The sequence below is a fragment of the Hoplias malabaricus genome, chromosome 4 (genome assembly GCF_029633855.1).
Source record: "Hoplias malabaricus isolate fHopMal1 chromosome 4, fHopMal1.hap1, whole genome shotgun sequence".
NCBI lineage: Eukaryota > Metazoa > Chordata > Actinopteri > Characiformes > Erythrinidae > Hoplias > Hoplias malabaricus.
In genome coordinates, this window is record NC_089803.1 from 55,432,963 (window position 1) to 55,450,875 (window position 17,913).

The window sequence follows — 17,913 nt, forward strand, 5'->3', positions numbered from 1 at the left end:
TTTATGTTTTCAGATTTATATCTTATTTTTTGTAGTTTCATATCTTTTTTCGGTCGCAAATCTTATTTTCAATTTCAGATCCTTGTTTTTCAGTTTCAGACTTTGTACCTTTTTCTCGCGTGGGAGGCGGGACATCAGCAGAGAGGGGCGTGGTCTAGTGACAGCATAGCAAAAAAGGCGGCGGACCTACCTCACTGTTGACTATGAGAAATATCACTGAACACTCACGTTATGCGCAATTTTCAATGTAAATCATTGACTTTAGTAACAAAGTTTTTATAATGAGCTCTTTTAGAAAACATTCGGTACCAATCGCAGTAAAAGAGCTATAAACTCTGCCAGAGTGCGTAGTTTCACAGCCACACCTTAGTTTCCCAGTACTTTGCTGGTGATGGTAATCCACTACATCAGGACGAGCAGTAGCGAGTCGGTAACGAATCTGAATAAGCTCCTTATTCCCCAGGTTCTTAGTCTGATGTTCCGTTCCACCTTAAACTGTGCTTTAAATTAAATTCGTTAAGTTGGCTGCACACGCCCTAAAACAACAGTGCCACCTAGCAGGGGTTTGTTCGTCTGGCCACATTTCTGGATGAGGCATTTGTATTTGTGAAATGCGAAAGGAAAGTCTCAAAAACCAAAAACCCGCTAGAGGAAATTAGCAAATACACGTCATGGAAAACACGTGAGTGACTTGATCCACAAATGCAGATTTGGCAATTTACAAATACATTTTAAATATTAAACAGTGATTTTTCAAATATATGCAATGTAAGTTTAAACAAATGTATTTATTTATTTATTTATTTTACATAAAATTATGATATATTTATGAAAACCAAACACAAGAGTTTATGAATGTGAATAGTAAAACCAATTTGTGACTTGATTTATGCATTTGTAAAGTATTTTGAGACTAATCTCTCTCCATACTTTAGGTTGTGTTCCTGCCTTGCACCCAGTGATTCCAGGTAGGCTCCGGACCCACTGTGACCCTCAACTGGATAAGCAGTTACAGACAATGAAGAAATGAAGGAATGGAATGACATTAGTAATATATCTTTTTCTCATCTCACATATTCTTTGTGTCTTTATCAGCCCTTTGTTATCCATGACCTTGACACTCTGCAGCAAGCACAGCAGATCCTGTTCACTGAGATTCTGGGAGAGAGGGAGGATGGGTCTTCCTACGCTCTGGAGGAACGAGAGACTGAAGCTCATCTATTTCACTGTTGCCAGAATGCCTCTGTGGAGACAGTCACCCAGCTGACTGAGTTTGCCAAAGCTGTGCCAGGCTTCTCCAACCTGGACCTGAATGACCAAGTGACACTACTGAAGTACGGCGTGCATGAGGCCTTCTTCACCCTGCTGGCCTCCTGCATGAACAAGGACGGGCTGCTGGTGGCCCGTGGCAGTGGCTTCATCACTCGTGAGTTCCTCAAGAGTCTCCGCCGGCCTTTCAGTGATATGATGGAGCCCAAGTTCCAGTTCGCCATGCGCTTCAATGCTCTTGAGCTGGACGACAGTGACTTGGCTCTCTTTGTGGCAGCAATCATCTGTTGTGGAGGTGAGGCATGCAGAGACCACAGAGTTACACTAGAGGTACAAATACTGGCCTCACATTGATTTCATTCAAAGCTTTCTATTTCAAAATGTCTTTTACTTTTCCATTTTTGAACATGTCGCCAAATATGCCAACAACGAAGTAGTTTAGCTTGAATATATGAAAAGAAATTATACATTTCACAACAGAGACTGACCAGAGGGATTAAAAAAATACATATAGCAGTTTCCATCCTGAAATCTAACATACCCTACTTACTGCAGTTTTTAAAATAACCCTTAACATATATGTGTATGCCTAAAGAATAAAAACACAAGGCAATATGTTTTTCAATTATTTATATTTTGAAACAATTTAAGAACTCTACTTTTGAGAAAAATGTGCATTTTATTGAACAATATAATTAAATATTATAGTAATTTATTATTAATATTAAATATTAATATTAATATGGGCGACACAGTGTCACAGCAGGTAGTGACAGAGCTCCAGGGGCCTGGAGATTGTGGGTTCGATTCCCACTCCGGGTGACTGTCTGTGTTCTCCCAGTGTCCGCGTGGGTTTCCTCAGGGTGCTCTGGTTTCCTTCCACAGTCCACAAACACATTTTGGTAGGTGGATTGGTGACTCAAAAGTGTCCGTAGGTGTGTGAGTGTGTGTGTTGCCCTGTGAAGGACTGGTGCCCCCTCCAGGGTGTGTTCCCACCTTGCGCCCAATGATTCCAAGTAGGCTCTGGACCCACCGCGACCCTGAACTGGATAAGCGGTTACAGATAATGAATGAATGATTTAATGAATAAATATTAATATGTTAATTGCCACCCTTTGTCACCTAAGTGGAGAAAAAGCATTTACAAATGAAATTCTGTTCATTTCTGAGTTCTCAGTTTTCAGCTTGGTTCAAAAGAGGTGCTAGTATACAAGCTGTCTGTTTTTTATTTTTTGGAAATAGATTTTGCTCTGAGACTATTTTCAAATACTCTTTTGTATTGTATTACAAACGAGTTTAAACTGTGAGTGACAGATTTTTTTTCTCTGCCTCTTCAGCTTCGGTACTTAACTGCCTTTTGAAGGAGGTCACATAATGATAGCCAACATTACATTGACTCTGGGACTTTTTTCTCCTTTTGGCCAACAAAAATAACCACAGCTTCCTGCAGTGTTTGATCCAGCTGCTGCCCACAGGGCTCTGTAGGGCCTCAGAACGTAACCACAGCCTGCTGCAGGTTCATTCTCTTAGGATCCCCTCTCTATATGCAATGCAAATGGATAGAAGAAGACAGTGGCACAAAACGGATAGGGTCAATAACATAAAGAGGAATCATTAATGCTAAGAAATTCCTGGTCACTGACTCACTGGGCTTTTTCTGCCTCTGCCTTACCATTCACAGATCGACCAGGGTTGGCAAATGTTTCACACATCGAGTGCATTCAGGAAAGTATTATTCATGCTCTGCGACTCCATCTGGAGGCCAACCACCCTGACAACACCTTTCTCTTCCCCAAGCTCCTGCAGAAACTGGCCGACCTTCGGCAGCTTGTAACTGAGCATGCTCTGCTGGTACAGGACATTAAGAAGACACAGGACACTTCTCTTCATCCATTACTACAGGAAATCTACAAGGATATGTACTGAGTGCTAAACCTTAGGGGGCAAGGGTGTTGCTGGTAGCATTTGATGGACTCTCTACAACCCCAAGAGAGTAGCTAAGGGGTTGAAAGCTAGCTTCTATAGAGCCACGTTGGGCAAGCTATTTAAACTATCATGGACATCGTAACAGTACTTGGACATTAAAATAGCTGTCCAATAAAATTCATGACCCATAGGCTGCAGTAAATTCACTGCAGTAATGAGGTCCAGCCAGCAACAATTACCTTCAGTACTGCAAATACAAGGCACTTTTCTTGCCACTGAACTCTTCAAATGAAGTTCTTTTATATTTTTTAAAGGAGTGTGAGCTATTCTCAGAATGTGACTGTGGCATTAATCCAAAAATTGTATAATTGTCATGCCATTGTAGAATGCTGGAATGTGACTTACACATGAATGTAAGTCCCAATACCTCATCTAAACTGGTTTAAAATTATATGTGGATCCATTGTAAAAAAAGAAAATGTGAATAAGCACTTCATATGCACTGTATAGCACTCCATGTATTATTAGTCAAAATATATTGATATTTATTTGCGATATTTGTGATTGTCAAATGTGAATGTCTAATTTGATAAAGAATGTGCCTTTCTTGTTATTTGTCTTATAGTATTATATACAGAATTCATACTCACCATTATGCAACTGCATTATGAAAGTCTACACACACATTAAAGAGTGAAATATAGTATATGAATAGGGAATATTTTTTTAATGTCAGGGAATATTGCATTGTTTAGATACTCAGGGAAAATCTGGATTCAGCTTTTAACTTTAAGATTTGATTAACCATATCAGCACGATGTTATAGCAAGCACACTACACTACTTGCACTTAACAAAATAGTTGTAATGCACTTCTCAGTGGAAAAGGGTGAATGTTTTAATTGTTTCTTAATTGACATCTGTTTAATTAATCTGTTTTAACGTAATATTTACATCACAACAATGACCTATTTTTAGCCTCAGAAAATGAATGTATGATGTCCAGTACATTTCATAAATAAATGTGATTGATTGTAGATCTTGATCTAAAACATGGTTTCTGTATTTCTTTATGGTTCTGTCATTACAGTAATTGATCTTTTGATCAAAGAAACTGCAAACTGCAAAGTTTCTGCACACTATTAGATGGCTGTAAACTTTTTAGATCATATCCCTATATTACAGCACATTATCTCATTTGTGTTTACACAGTAAATTCATCAGTGTCTTCTCAGCACTCTTAGTGATAAATAAAAATTGAACAATTGTCAACGCTACAAGTGTTGATTTAACATTAGTTGTGATATAATTTATATTATACTGTGTTGAATTTTATTGCTACTGGCTGCTTGAATGTGTGTGTCTTATAAAATATGTCTTCATATGATGGGTTCAGTATCCCTATTTGTTGACGACACTATTTACACGGTTGACTACACTGATAGTAACCTGTCACCTACTCTGACAGTAAAATGTTTACTACACTAATAGTTTGCTACAGAGGTTTATAGACATCTAATTGCGGTTATTGCTTTTAAATAACTGGTGTGTATGTGGTTCTCAACGGAGTCCACTATCCCACGATCTACATTGCATACCGGCCAGTGGTCCTCCGGCAGAGATTATTTAAAGATCAGCGCACAGTTCGCCTACTCTTACCCAAGATTGTAGACAAACAATACTGAAACTGAATAGTGTAATTGAACAGTAAGAGGAAAGCAATGCAATGTGCCCAGTTCGCAGTTAACACTACTGGTTGGGTTTTTTTTTTGTTTGGTTTTTTTTGTTTAGCATTTTGAATGGGCACTGGAGTCGGCGCTTGTCGTGACGTAGTTCCGGGTCTTTGTCAGTTTAACATTTTTCGCGCCACTGGAGAAATACAGGAGGAAAACAAAGCGGATAGTTTTCAGGTTTTTAGCGGTTATTTCTGTCAGTGTCAGATTTGTGAGAGGAAGGACTGTGTTATTGTTATGTTTGTTCTTAAACCTGTAGAGAGACACAGACTTTAGAGCTCTTCGGCCTGTTGTGAGCTGTGTGTCAACATTCACCTGAATGAAGTTACTGTTACTGTATCATTGAATGAACTCAGTTTACTGATCATCACACGAGACCTGCTCTGAAATGACGGGTGGTGAGTAGAGACTCGTCTAATTTATTTCAAAGTCTACATCTGGCATTTAATTTGAAACCACGTCTTTTCATGTTTTATGAACTTAAAGAAGACCCGTTGTAATAAAAACCTGTTTACTTATTTACCTTGTTAACATGTATATTTGTTGTGTAAATACTTCAAGATGTAGCCAGCGTGAAATAAGCAGTACACGCCATGGCTGGACATTTTAGCTTTGAAACCGCAGTGCCTCAAGACAGTCTACAACAGGCTAATTCAGACCTCCAGGGTTTATTTTAATCATATACCCAAGCAACCAATAATGACAACATGTGAAACGGGGCTTTTGAGCTGCAGGTGAGTGGCAGAGGGGTATAGGGGTTGAGATATAGGCCAGTGTTCTCTCGATGTGTCGTGCCTTGTGGAAATGTCCAACCCATAAATAAATGAAAACTACAGACAGGACAGTATCATAAATCCATTCCAGTAATGAGGCTAAATCTCTGTCCGAAAAATGTCTTGCAGCTTTTATTCATGGTATGGTTCATAATCTTTCATTCATATATAAACTTTATTTTATTTATTTATTTTCTGTAAATTATATGCTCATTGTACATTTCGCAGATAACTTTAGATGCCAACAATCTGAAACGTAAATATGAACTTGTCACATAGAGATACTGAGATGTTTCAACATAGCGACTGATTCACTTTAGACCAAATCATTACCCTGCTACTTGACAAGATTGGTTTTCTACGTTTATAATGCCAGGAGCCCTAGCTGTCAGAATTCTTCCATTTGTATGAAAATTGATATTACTGACAGTTTTGTTGGTCATAAACGTCTGTTTTATTACATGTTTTACATATTACATATAAAGCTGTTTACTTTGTTTAGTTTTAACAGACAACAGGAACATCCTTTTAGAGAAAAGTTGTTTTTGCCTTTAAGGCAACAGATTTGAACAGAATAACATTCTCTGGTACTAACACACATTTTTTGTGATCTGTAGCTGAGGATGAAAACCTGGACATGCTACTCTCTCTGTTTGAAGAGAGTCAGGAGCCACAGAGCTCTGCTGCTGGAGAACAGGAGGATGATTTAGACAATCTGTTTGATGATGATGATGATGATTTAGGTGAAGGTTATACAGAACCAGACGAGGAAGAGGAGGAGAATGTGGAGTCTGCAATTTCAGTCTCACAAGAAAAAACTGAGCTCAACAAATCCAAAGAGGATCTGGAAGGTGAAATGACATAATTTTTGTACACTTTGTAGATTATTTATAACAATTTGACAATGAATCACATATATTTAAGAGGAAACATTTATATATTCTTGTATGTTTATGTATATACATAAACATACATATATGTTCTTCAGTGCGTTAGCGCAATATTTGTGGATATTGAGCTCTACCAACCCTGAAATAAACTGAAACTGAAATAAACCTCACCCAGTCAGAAATGAGAATGGAGAAGGAAGCGAATCAAGCAAAAATGGCAGAGCTGTGTCTCATGATCATTTAAGGGAAAAGGGTTTTGTTCTGAATAGGGCTGTTTAGACAGGGTAAGAATGGTGCTGCGTTGTTGAATCCATGTAGTATGTTGCCCAAAGCCTGCTGTAGACCCCATTGAGACCCCAGGGAACTGTGTTAGTTATGCTGGGGCCCACAAGATTAATTAATCATAATAATGCTCAGAATAATGGCCATTCACGTCATGACATTGATGTTTTTAAAACTGTAGCTGAGTTGAGAATGATGCAAGAAAAGATGAAGACGCTACAGCAGAAGCTGGAGGCATCGCAGAATGATGCAGTACCTCAACCCAGACAGATGCAAAACAACCCGTCCTCACAAAGGCAGACAAGCACCAAACCTGCACCAGAAACACAGAAGTCCTCCAAGCACCTGATGTCCCCCCAGCAATGCAAAAAACCAACTGTTCAAACTCATTTACACAGCTGGTCATCTCCACCTGCACAGAGTGCAGCTACAGGGTCTCCACCTCTAAACACAGAGCGCAAAGGGAAGACTGCACATCAACCCAAAGCAGGTAGTCAGTTATAAATGTGTGTGTGAGTGTTACTATATAAGAGCTTTGACTGTCAGAAAAAGGAGGATTTGAACCTGTTTCAGCAAAATTATTTGATTGTTTATTTATTTATTTTTTAACATAGTTTTCAACAAAGAATAATCTGATAAAATTACTGATTTTAATATCTGTATTCATGTATGCATAGAAATATCTGTTGCAGCTTTATGCAGATGTTTGGTTAAGAAATATTGGCATAGGATTTGTCAGTTATTTCAACTCAATGTTTGATATTTTTTGTTGTCATTTAATGTTTAGGCAGTGCTTGGCTGCTATGTGTGCGCTTTTTGTTATTACTGCCTTTTGATCCCTGTGGACTTAAATGTTATAATGGCCTACAGTGCCAGTCCATGTAGACTGAGTCCCAATTTTACAATTTAAGAATGTTAATACATGTGTGTTTAAGCAGTACGTATTATTGTTTTTATTGGATTAATCTACTGGTCGGTCACTAAAATATTTGAGTTCATTAAAATAAAATAGGCTGAAAACAGGGTTTTATTTATTTATGGTTTTTTTTTTTTTTTTTTTTTTTTTTTTTTTTTTTTTCATTTTTTAACAGCCGCCTCCAGCAAACAGAGCCTGCTGGGACAAGGAGTCAGCAACAGTTTGTCACAGACCGTGAAAAGCAATAGTAAAATCAGCAACCCAGTGAAGTCACCCCCACCAAGTAAAAGTGCTAATGGAACTCCTCCCATTACAAGACAGGCCACTCCCCGTCCCTCCATCACTCAGGATGTTACTGTGGAGAAATTCTCCGGTCTCCGGCTTAGGTGAGTATGTAGTATTTTAAGAGAGAGCCCAGCTGAAAAATCTTTCTTTCATTCATTCATTCATTCATTCATTCATTCATTATATGTAAGCGCTTATCCAGTTCAGAGTCGCAGTAGGTCCAGAGCCTACCTGGAATCATTGGGCGCAAGGCGGGAATACACCCTGGAGGGGGCGCCAGTCCTTCACAGGGCAACAGACACACACACACACACACACACCAAACTCCTCACAGACAGTCACCCGGAGCGGGAATCGAACCCACAACCTCCAGGAGCTGTGTGACTGCGACACTACCTGCTGCACCACCGTGCCCCCCCAAATCTTTTATCGTTATCATTATAAACATTTGTAAAATGGTAACTTTGTAGGAAACTAATTTTAACTCTAATTTACACTAATGTAACAGGAATTTTTTTCAAAAAATTTATTTTTGAGTTTTAAGCAGTTTGAACCATTTCTGGTCCTTTAACTAGGAAATGAATGCACACTGTAAACACAGATATGGCAGTAAATAAATAAAACAAAAAAATTCAGATCTTAGTGTTTTGACACCATGACAATGTGAGTGTAAGCATTTTCTTCTCTGATATTTATTTTCAGATGTGTAATTTTGAAGTAGTAATAATAATAATAATAGAACAATAATAATAATAAAACAATAATAATACAGTAAAATTAAGTTATTGTTTGTGTTCTATGTTCCTCTGTAGAAGACCTCGATTGTCCTCTGTAGAAATTGAACACAAAATGGCAAACCGCAGAATGATCAAGCTCTCAAGCCTTCCTGATCGACTGGCCAGAGAAAATCTTGAGGACAGCGACTGGGTCACCTTCGCTGTGGTGATAAATAAAATCACCCCACAAAGCAAGAACAATGTAAGCAAAAGCTGCAGTTTTGGAAATTTTATATTAATCACTGTCATTTATGTATTTGACCTGTGCATCTTTTTCTTTCACAGGGAAAAACCTTCAGTATCTGGAAACTGAATGACCTCCATGATCTGGAGGTGAATGTGTCGCTCTTTCTCTTTGGAACAGTTCACACAGACCTGTGGAAGACAGACACAGGGACAGTGATTGGGATACTCAACCCCAACCAAATGAAGAATAAAGAAGGTTCTAATGAGGTGACCAGAGGCACACAGAAATGTACATTATGAATATGTGCACTATGTTCTGTTATAAATGATATAATAATAATGTTATAATAATATAGAAATGTACATTTTGAATGCAAACCTGCAAACTGCCTGTCATTTTAGCCTGTTTTATTTTCAATTTGTACAAAGCTTCATAGTTTTCATGAATCCTTCATGAGATATAGATGGAAATGTGAATAGTATTGTCGTATGTATATTTGTTTGATACTGTCCATTTCCATGTGTTCAGCTCTAATGTGGAATATTTTCTGTTTTATAGCTCAGCCTCACAGTGGACCATCCACAGAAGGTTCTGATTTTGGGGGAAGCTATGGATTTTGGTACTTGCAAAGCCAAAAAGAAGAATGGAGACTCCTGCAAACAGTTAGTCAACTTGGTGAGTTCACCTATTCCATCATCTGAAAGGAGCAGTAAGGCATTTTATGAAAAATATTTATGAAAATATGTATATTGAATATACTTATTCAACTTGTGTCTGTAATAAAGACTCAAATTGCTTTGGCCACTAGGTGTCGGTATAATGACTTGATGATGAAGAATCATCATCAGAATATTTTTTTTTTTTTTCTCTTCACTCTCTTTCATTTAATTTGTCTTTGTTCTTTTAGTATGAGTGTCAGTACTGCCAGTTCCATGTTAAGGCTCAGTATAAGAAGATGAGCTCAAAGAGAGCAGAGTTACAGTCCAGTTTCACAGGCTCGGCCCCTGGGAAGAGAAAGGGCCATGGAGGTTTGAGGGAACGTCTGTGCCAAAGTGACTTCCACTATGGGGGAATGTCTTCACTTGCCTGTGCCCCTTCAGTGTAAGTTAATCTCTCCTTTCCTAGGAAAAAAAAAACAAATGTGTGTGGGTATATATATATTCTTTTTGATAACTGTCCTTTTATGTTTTAATAGGACTGCCCCACAGCCAAAAAAGCAGCCATCCATTCAGGCAGTTTTAGCATTTATCCCTTCCAAGAAGCTCGGTAAGCCTGACTTAAATGTATTAATGCAATCTTAAATGTATTTAGTTAAATCTACCTGCATATTTTAATTAGAGAAGTAGTTTTTATTTAGGTATGGACTGAATCAGAATTTGTGGCTCTGGCAGGTGGATTTGGTAGAGAGTAAGACACTTTAATGTGTAAAATAAGTTTTTCATACACTTTTGTCTGGAGTGGAGAATGAATGAAATGCATGTATTTTCAAATAATGTCAGTTTTAATTCAATTTTATTGTTCTGTCATTTGTAGCACTTAGTGCAGGAGATGTGGCTGGATGCTCAGATGACTTTAGAAGCCTGATGTCTATGCCTACACCAGGAGCGCTTAATATAAAGAAACACTTGGGACAAGCTAAACCAACAGGTAATGCCCACTATAAAACTTCTGCAGGTACTTCAAATAACTTGACGGAAGAAAAACTGCAAGGTTTTGCAGGGTTGGTAGGATTTTTTTGCACAGTACTGTATAAATATGTCTGCATACACTACCATTTTGGGTCACCAGTGGGCTGTAGAGCAGTGCTTAACATTACTTTGTAAAGATAATCAATAGTTTGTGCCTGTACCTCAATGTTTGCTTATGGCTCCTGTTCTTAATGCTGCAGATCCATCAGGATCAACTGTTCTGTCCATTTCTGCCTCTGACCTCCTCAAACAGCAGAAAGAGCTGCATAAGCAAATGCTGCAGGCCAGACGGAAAAGGGCAGATGAGATCCAGAAAAGGTGTGTTTGTGTGTCTTTTGAAGATGAATGTGATTTTTAACTGTTTCTTTTTATACACTTGCATTCTTGTACCCCTTGTTTCTGTGTTCATATTTAGTAGTGCATCCCCTTTGAAGGCTCCATAGGGTTTAGGTGCAAGAACTGCTACTGTATGCGTGTTGTGCATACTGTATGCCTTGGTTTTTTTGGAGCTAAATGGCAGGCAGTATAACAGTAATACAGTATACCGCAACATTACAAATGTGGACAGTATCTCAAAATGAGGGTGGTATTGATGACGTGTGTGGTGTGTCAATTTTTGTTCTGTGTTTTTAAGCACAAGGCCAAAAAGTTAATTCATGTGCATTTAAGAGGGCCACTGGGAGTGGACGCTGTGAGCGCTCACTGACTAGTGATGTCACATTCTGAAAACGGGTGGAGAAACGTGCAAGCCCAGTAGCCCACCGCAGTTGTGAGTTTAGTGCTAAGTTTGGGTTAAAAGAGAGAGGAATGAAGCTGGAAATAGACAAAGTAAAACCTGTCACTTAACTTTGTGCTCACACGTATGATGTGATTTTATGTGTTTTAAGTCTGAGTACAATTAACCACAAGCACCAGCTATGAATCTGTCTTATTTCTTTTATTTTTTAACTGTCTCTCCAGCACTAGTCACAGAAATTTGCTCTCTCAGAAACAGCTTTATTTTTTTTATTATCATCAGCATTTGTGCACTGTTGGGCTGTGCTGAGTTAAACTGCACAGTGTAAAACACCCAGAAAACCCTTCACTCGAATTTGTTTTCACAGAGATATAAAGCTCAGCGCAGCCCAACAGTGCATCCTCTACACCCCCCCACCTCCCCATGGTAATATTGTATAGCGTGATAATATTTTATGATGGTACAAAAAATGTGGATACCTCCTATCCCTAGTATCTAGTATATACACTTTGTAAGGTTCCTTTGTTACGAGGGCGCGAACATAGAAAATTAATATTATATATATATATATATATATATATATATATATATATATATATATATATATATATATATATGGTCCTGTTTCTCAGGGTACTAAAGAACACTGCTGTCCCAGCGAGACCCTCTATAAACAGAGGAGCTCTCCTCTCACCAAAAGCAGAGGTTCCGAATGCCTCGTCTCCTCCTTCACGCCGCCTCAACGCTCCTCTTGTACCCACGCTAGGGAGAGGCTTTACTGAAGGGGAGGATATTGTCCTGGATGTGTCCCCTCCTTCCTCAAAAAGCTTATCGACTGCAAAGGTTTGTGAATTCTTTTTAACCCTTTAGCAACAGGTAGCGTTTTGAAGAAAGCAAAATGAAATGCACCTGATTCATTGGATTAATTCTGATAAAGTGTTTAAAAACAGTGCTAATTTCAAGAACTCCAGACAATGCCATGATAATTCCCCCCTCCCTCCTGGATCACCTTTATTTAGTTGGTGAACATTAGAAGAGTTGTAAAATTTCAGTTTGACTTTTTAAGGAATCATGATGCAAAACAAACCCTGTGTATTATGAAGATGTGACCATGCATTTTGGAGCATGGACAGTGTGTTATTTAGGCTAACTAATGCAGTTGCTGTGTTTGAATTCTAAACTTTGTAAAAGGCCAGCACCACTCTAGAGGTCTAGCTCACTCTAGTACTTATCATGCTTTCAAGCTGTGGTATTGTTAGTGTACAAAAAGATGAGTAAATGACCAAGTTTAGTCATGATTTTTCTTAGTTTGATTTTTTTTTGTTGACTACAAAAAACAACCTCTAGTCATTATTTAGTTATTTCTATTTCTGTGTTCCTTGGAACTGAATAAGTGTTCCAAGTAAACACAATAAATATACCCATCAGCTACAACATTTAAGTTGCTGCCAGTCTGTGGGCCATCTGTGGTTCTGCATAATTCATTAGCACCTTTAACCCTAATCTTCAGTGGTCAGGACCCCTAAAAGACCACCACAGAGCAAGTAATATTTGGATCGTGGATCATTCGCAGTGCTGCTGTGGCGGTGGTGTGTTAGTGTGTTGTGCTGGTACGAGTGGATTAGACACAGTTAATCATACTGAAAATGGTCCACTCACCAAAAATATCCAGCCAACCACGTCCGGTATCTACTGGTGAAGGACTAGAGGATGACCAATACAAAATGTGCAGCAGCAGATGATCTACTCTGTCTGACTTTACATCTACAAGGTGGACCAATGAAGTAAGTGTGTCTAACGAGTGAATAGTGAGTGGACACAGTGTTTAAAAACTCAAGTAGCACTGCTTTGTCTGAACCACTCATACCAGCACAATACACACCACCACCACCACCACGTCAGTGTCACTGCAGGCTGCTGAGAATAATCCACCACCCAAATCATTCAAGGAAGACAAAAATACAATGGTGAGCACTGGAGAATTACAAAGAGCACCTATATTGTAAGCAGCATCTAGTCATGAAATCTCTAGAACTAAATCTACAAAGCAAAATTTGGACACCAAACATGTTGGGGTTGATTTAAAAAGACATCTGGGGAAATAATGTGACACCTGATAAATGTCTAATTGATCGACCTGTAGTATTAAATGTTTCTCTGTATTCCATCTCTCAGCTGGCTGCAGTAAGGAAGCTCCAGGCTAAAGGAGTGGCTATTGTTAAAGATGACCCCAATGCTGTGAAGCGCAAGCGTCCCAGCAACAGTGACATCCGTACCAGAGTGGAGAACAGTGTGACCTCTACTGAAGGTGTGCAGTCCAGCATTAACCGTCCACGTTTACATTTAGGGTATTTGGCAGACAGTCTGACTTTTTTTAATCATGTTACAGAAGTAGCCTAATGCAGCCTTAGGTAACTTGCCCATGGACTCGTTTTTACAGAGTGGTGTTCCTGTTCAGTGCATTGGTGTTACCCATTATGCTGCACTGAGCACTAACAACACTGCAGTAAAACCAACCAAACCCTGAACTCCCATGATCTTCCTGTCCTTCCTTATCACAGATGAGAAGACAGCTGCTGAGGCTGAAGAGGAGGAGCCAGCTCAGAAGAAGAGACGAGAGCAGCTCGAATATATCCAATCAGAAGAGTTTCAGCGCATTCTTAACGCAAAGTCCTCCAACTCCTGGATTATGGGAGAGGTGTGCTTGAAATTGATATTATGAATGTTCCTTTTTTCCCCACAAACATTTTTATCTCTATTTTCCAGAGAGGACTTGCATGAATCCTCTTAAGAGTATTTTGTGCTCTAGTTTTTCCCGTTTTTGAATTAGTGAGCTGCATAATACCTTTACCTTAGAGAAATGACAATGAATGGCAATGACCGAGTGGCAATGAATGAAAATTCAAATGTAAACATAGAGCCTAAATTAATATTTACATTCCAATTAAAGTAGCCACAAATTTATAATATATAGCTAATATATATTTTATCATTCTTTTCATTGGCATACTAGTTCAGTCTTGTTTAAAAACTAAATATTTAAATTTATGTGACTTATTTTTAAACCACTGTTCCTAACCTTAGTAAGGCATCGCCAGATATACATACAGTAAGGAGAAATATTATGCTATAATATCATTTTAAAGTCCATCAGTGTTGAACATAGAGGTGTGAGATTGCAAATATAACCATTGTAACATAAGTAAATTCCTTGATGTGCTTTTAGGTGGAAGCACAGGCCATGCAAGAATATTTTGACCCACTGGTGCAGAAGGAGAAACTGGAAGAAAAGATGAAGAGCATCAGAGAAATGAAGTGTCGTGCAGTCACCTGTAAAAGTGTATGTGACTCAGCTTCTCTTTCCTGTGTTTACACTACCAGAGACAGACAGCATTGATCCATAGTGGGTTTTTTTGCATGCAGTATTGAATAGCATGCTTTAAGGAGTAAAACATTATGGAAGCAAAAAGCTAAGGTCATTTTTTCAGTGTTGACTTTTTTAAAGCTCTTGATCAAGGTTTGTGGCTCAGTGCACATCCACCCAGCCAATTCAGTGCTTATTTTTGCCAAATATTTTTGACATATTGGTCCTACCTCCCTAGACTGCTATGGCTACTCCTCTTTAGAAAAACAAAGCTGTGAACACTGTGGAAATGATGAAAAGTCATTAATGTGGCACATCCTGAATATAACTCTGTCACCAGCTGAAGATAGGCTCAAGTAACAGTAGTTATGTAAAAAAGCAAAATCTTATTTTGTATAAGGTTTAATATGCAAGCACTCAGCTGAGTGTCTGAACAATAAGCCACAGTAGATGATGCATATGTGGACAGCACATTAATGTCCAGTGGATAATAAGCTGCTCTTATCTACAGTGTAAATACACACACTTCAAGCCTGCCGAGCGCTGTGTTGAAGAGAATCATGATTACCACTGGCATGATGCAGTCAAGCGCTTCTTTAAATGCCCCTGTGGACAGAGGAAGATTAGCCTTGCCCGGTTCCCCATGGCAGCCTGCAGGTGAGCAAGCAGAGAAGCAACAGCTTCATTGGTTTCATGGTTTATTTTTTCACAACAGTGATATTACGATAATGCGTTTAATGTTAGACTGTATTGATTTTGGCCATGAGAGACAACAGATCCTAACTGCAAAGTCCATAACAGAATTATTCAACATACTTGGGCATCACATATGGTAAACTTAAATAGATATTTAGCATATCTAAAATAAAACTGTATTAGTAAATCAATTACATTTTAGTACCCCTCTCGCTATGAATTTGGCGTTAATTACAAGTTAACTAACTAAAACAACGGTTATTATATATATATATATATATATATATATATATATATATATATATATTGAGCAACTATTTGAAATGGCAATGTTTATATTAGTATAAATTCTAACAGATTAAAAACAATTAGTGGTGCCAATTGATTAAAATATTCTCCTGATTGATCATGATCAAATCTCAGGCTAAAATGTTTGTATTTCCTTTTTTTTTTTTTTTTTGGAAGGAATATAAATCTATATTCCTATATGTAATTATATATAATGTAATTCCTATATGTGAAATATATATGTAGAGTGGTATGCATAGCAAAACTGGTTAGAGCAAACCATCCTTTTACTTTATTATTACATTTCAGTGTAGTTTTTAAGATATTTGTATTAAAATCTCTTGCTGAGTAAAACTTTCAGGTAGAGAGTTAACATCAATCAAATCGAAGCTCAGGCACAAGCTATAATAGAGGAAATTGTAGTTCGCATCTAACAGCTCATACAAATAAACGCCTCCGTATTCAGCTTCAACAACTTTTATAAGAGATAAATGTGTGCATTAAGTGAGACATGAGGAAGAAAAAAAAGAAGTGCCGAAACAGATTTAATCTGTATTTCAGCATTATAATTATTCCATCTATCTATTGAATTCAGCAGTTGCGACGCTGTGTTTACATCGCATAATAAAACTGCTAATATGTCACTAGGCTCTGTAAAATGAGTGCATTATGGGAGGAAGTTGTGGCCAAATTTTGTACAATTATTAATTTGTGGTAAAAAAAAAAATGAAATTGTTTAAAGTTTCCAGATTAACAGAACACTAGGTAAGATATTGCTTTCTTGCTCCTGGGGCCTTCCTAGTGTAATTCATTTTTACAGCACTGTGCTGAAATCAATGGGGAGGCAGAGAGAGGTTTCCTACCCTCTTTCAGCAGTTATATAAAAATGCCGTTTCTGCAGTGCTGAGCCCAGTGTAGCAACAACAGAGGCCCCATTCTCCTTGTTACAAGTCAGTGGAGCGTCACTATGATTTTGAAGCTGAGGTTTTAAGGTAAAAATGTTACATAGTGTTCCTTTAATGCCATGCGTAAACATGTTAACAGTGCCAGGACTAATATAAATGCTATTTATATTGGTGCATCCCTAGTGAACACTACTTTAGATAATTTGCAGAAACTTTTGCAAATCATTTACACTGACTCTTCTATTCTTTTTCAGCAACTGTGGTCTGTTTAAGTGGCAGAGAGACAGCATGTTAAAGGTACCATACTTATTTTGAATGGTTGCAGAGGATCTGGCCCATTTAGCAGTTGGGCTCAGGCAATAAGTTTGGCTCCTTTACTTATTTCCCTCTTTGCACCTTTTTTTCCCTCAGGAGAAGAATGGGCCAAAGATCGGAGGAGAGCTATTGTTGCCACGTGGAGAAGAGAAGCCCAAATTTCTCCACAGCATGAAATAAAGCATGTGGCCTCCTCCAGCTGATCCGTCTGGGCCCAGCCACTCGCATCCTGCTAAGAGTAGTAAAAACAGTGAAGCTGGATACCTCTCAGGTCTGTTAAAGCTAATAGGAGATTAGCACAAGCATGAGTACCACTTCAGATTGTCTTACCTCATTGGCTGGTTGACATTAGCCATTTGTTTGTCTGTTTTTATTTGTTTGTACATTGAAATGGATTTTAAATGATTTTATAGCTTTTCTTGTTTATGAACCTTTGAATCATGAGTAACTGTGGTAAACAGCCTAAATTAAACTAGCCAGAGTGCTCACATTCCTTGGTCCCTGCTTTATCCGCTATCCTTAATCATTCTCACATCCAAGTAAATAGTCTTGAAGTGGGTGTGGACTGGCGGCAGAAACACAAATACTCCCTCACATATGAATGTGAGCTTTCATTGCCTTTGCCTGAGCTCAGAAGCAGTTAGTCACTTGTCTGCCTTCCAGGTGACCTAAGGAGGACGAAAGATGGAGCTGAAGAAGTTCAGTGCACTCTGTAAATTTTTGGAAGTGGCCCCAGCTCTCATTTCACTGTCTGTCTAAGCTTTCAGCTCAGGAATTTTCAGAGATCCATTCTGCTGCCAGCAAAAAAAAAATGCCTGCTGCCTCACAGACGACTTGTGCAGGGGTGTGAGAGCACACATTTAACTGTATGAAAGATACAGCTGT

The 17,913-nt window shown here is 38.4% G+C and overlaps 2 protein-coding genes across 8 annotated transcripts in view; both read left to right on the forward strand.

The window, feature by feature from the left end:
- The window catches only part of pparaa (peroxisome proliferator-activated receptor alpha a), a 62,305-nt gene extending 58,089 nt beyond the window's left edge, over positions 1 to 4,216 (forward strand). For 4 of the 7 annotated variants that reach the window (XM_066669340.1, XM_066669342.1, XM_066669341.1 and 1 more), the window contains 2 exons: positions 1,096 to 1,564; positions 2,951 to 4,216. In XM_066669340.1, coding sequence (XP_066525437.1) covers positions 1,096 to 1,564; positions 2,951 to 3,195 — 714 coding nt within the window. In that variant the 3' untranslated portion in view covers positions 3,196 to 4,216. Of the gene's footprint in view, positions 1 to 1,095; positions 1,565 to 2,606; positions 2,930 to 2,950 lie in introns of those variants that run through there. The other 3 variants (XM_066669345.1, XM_066669344.1, XM_066669346.1) reach the window with 3 other exon arrangements.
- An 831-nt stretch (positions 4,217 to 5,047) lies between these two features.
- On the forward strand, positions 5,048 to 17,607 carry mcm10 (minichromosome maintenance 10 replication initiation factor). The gene is made up of 18 exons (XM_066669145.1): positions 5,048 to 5,325; positions 6,318 to 6,551; positions 7,054 to 7,362; positions 7,964 to 8,174; positions 8,886 to 9,051; positions 9,135 to 9,302; positions 9,595 to 9,711; positions 9,944 to 10,137; positions 10,232 to 10,302; positions 10,570 to 10,683; positions 10,925 to 11,042; positions 12,093 to 12,303; positions 13,636 to 13,768; positions 14,022 to 14,158; positions 14,687 to 14,800; positions 15,336 to 15,481; positions 16,968 to 17,010; positions 17,125 to 17,607. The coding sequence occupies exons 1-18, from the start codon at positions 5,316 to 5,318 to the stop codon at positions 17,206 to 17,208; spliced, it is 2,580 nt and encodes an 859-aa protein (XP_066525242.1). The 5' UTR covers positions 5,048 to 5,315; the 3' UTR covers positions 17,209 to 17,607.
- The last annotated feature ends 306 nt before the right edge of the window (positions 17,608 to 17,913 follow it).

Excerpts from the sequence above, each read along its gene's own strand:
- mcm10 (XM_066669145.1), top strand. Across the intron at positions 7,363-7,963 it reads TGCACATCAACCCAAAGCAG|CCGCCTCCAGCAAACAGAGC; the intron begins GTAGTCAGTTAT and ends ATTTTTTAACAG. Across the intron at positions 8,175-8,885 it reads TTCTCCGGTCTCCGGCTTAG|AAGACCTCGATTGTCCTCTG; the intron begins GTGAGTATGTAG and ends GTTCCTCTGTAG.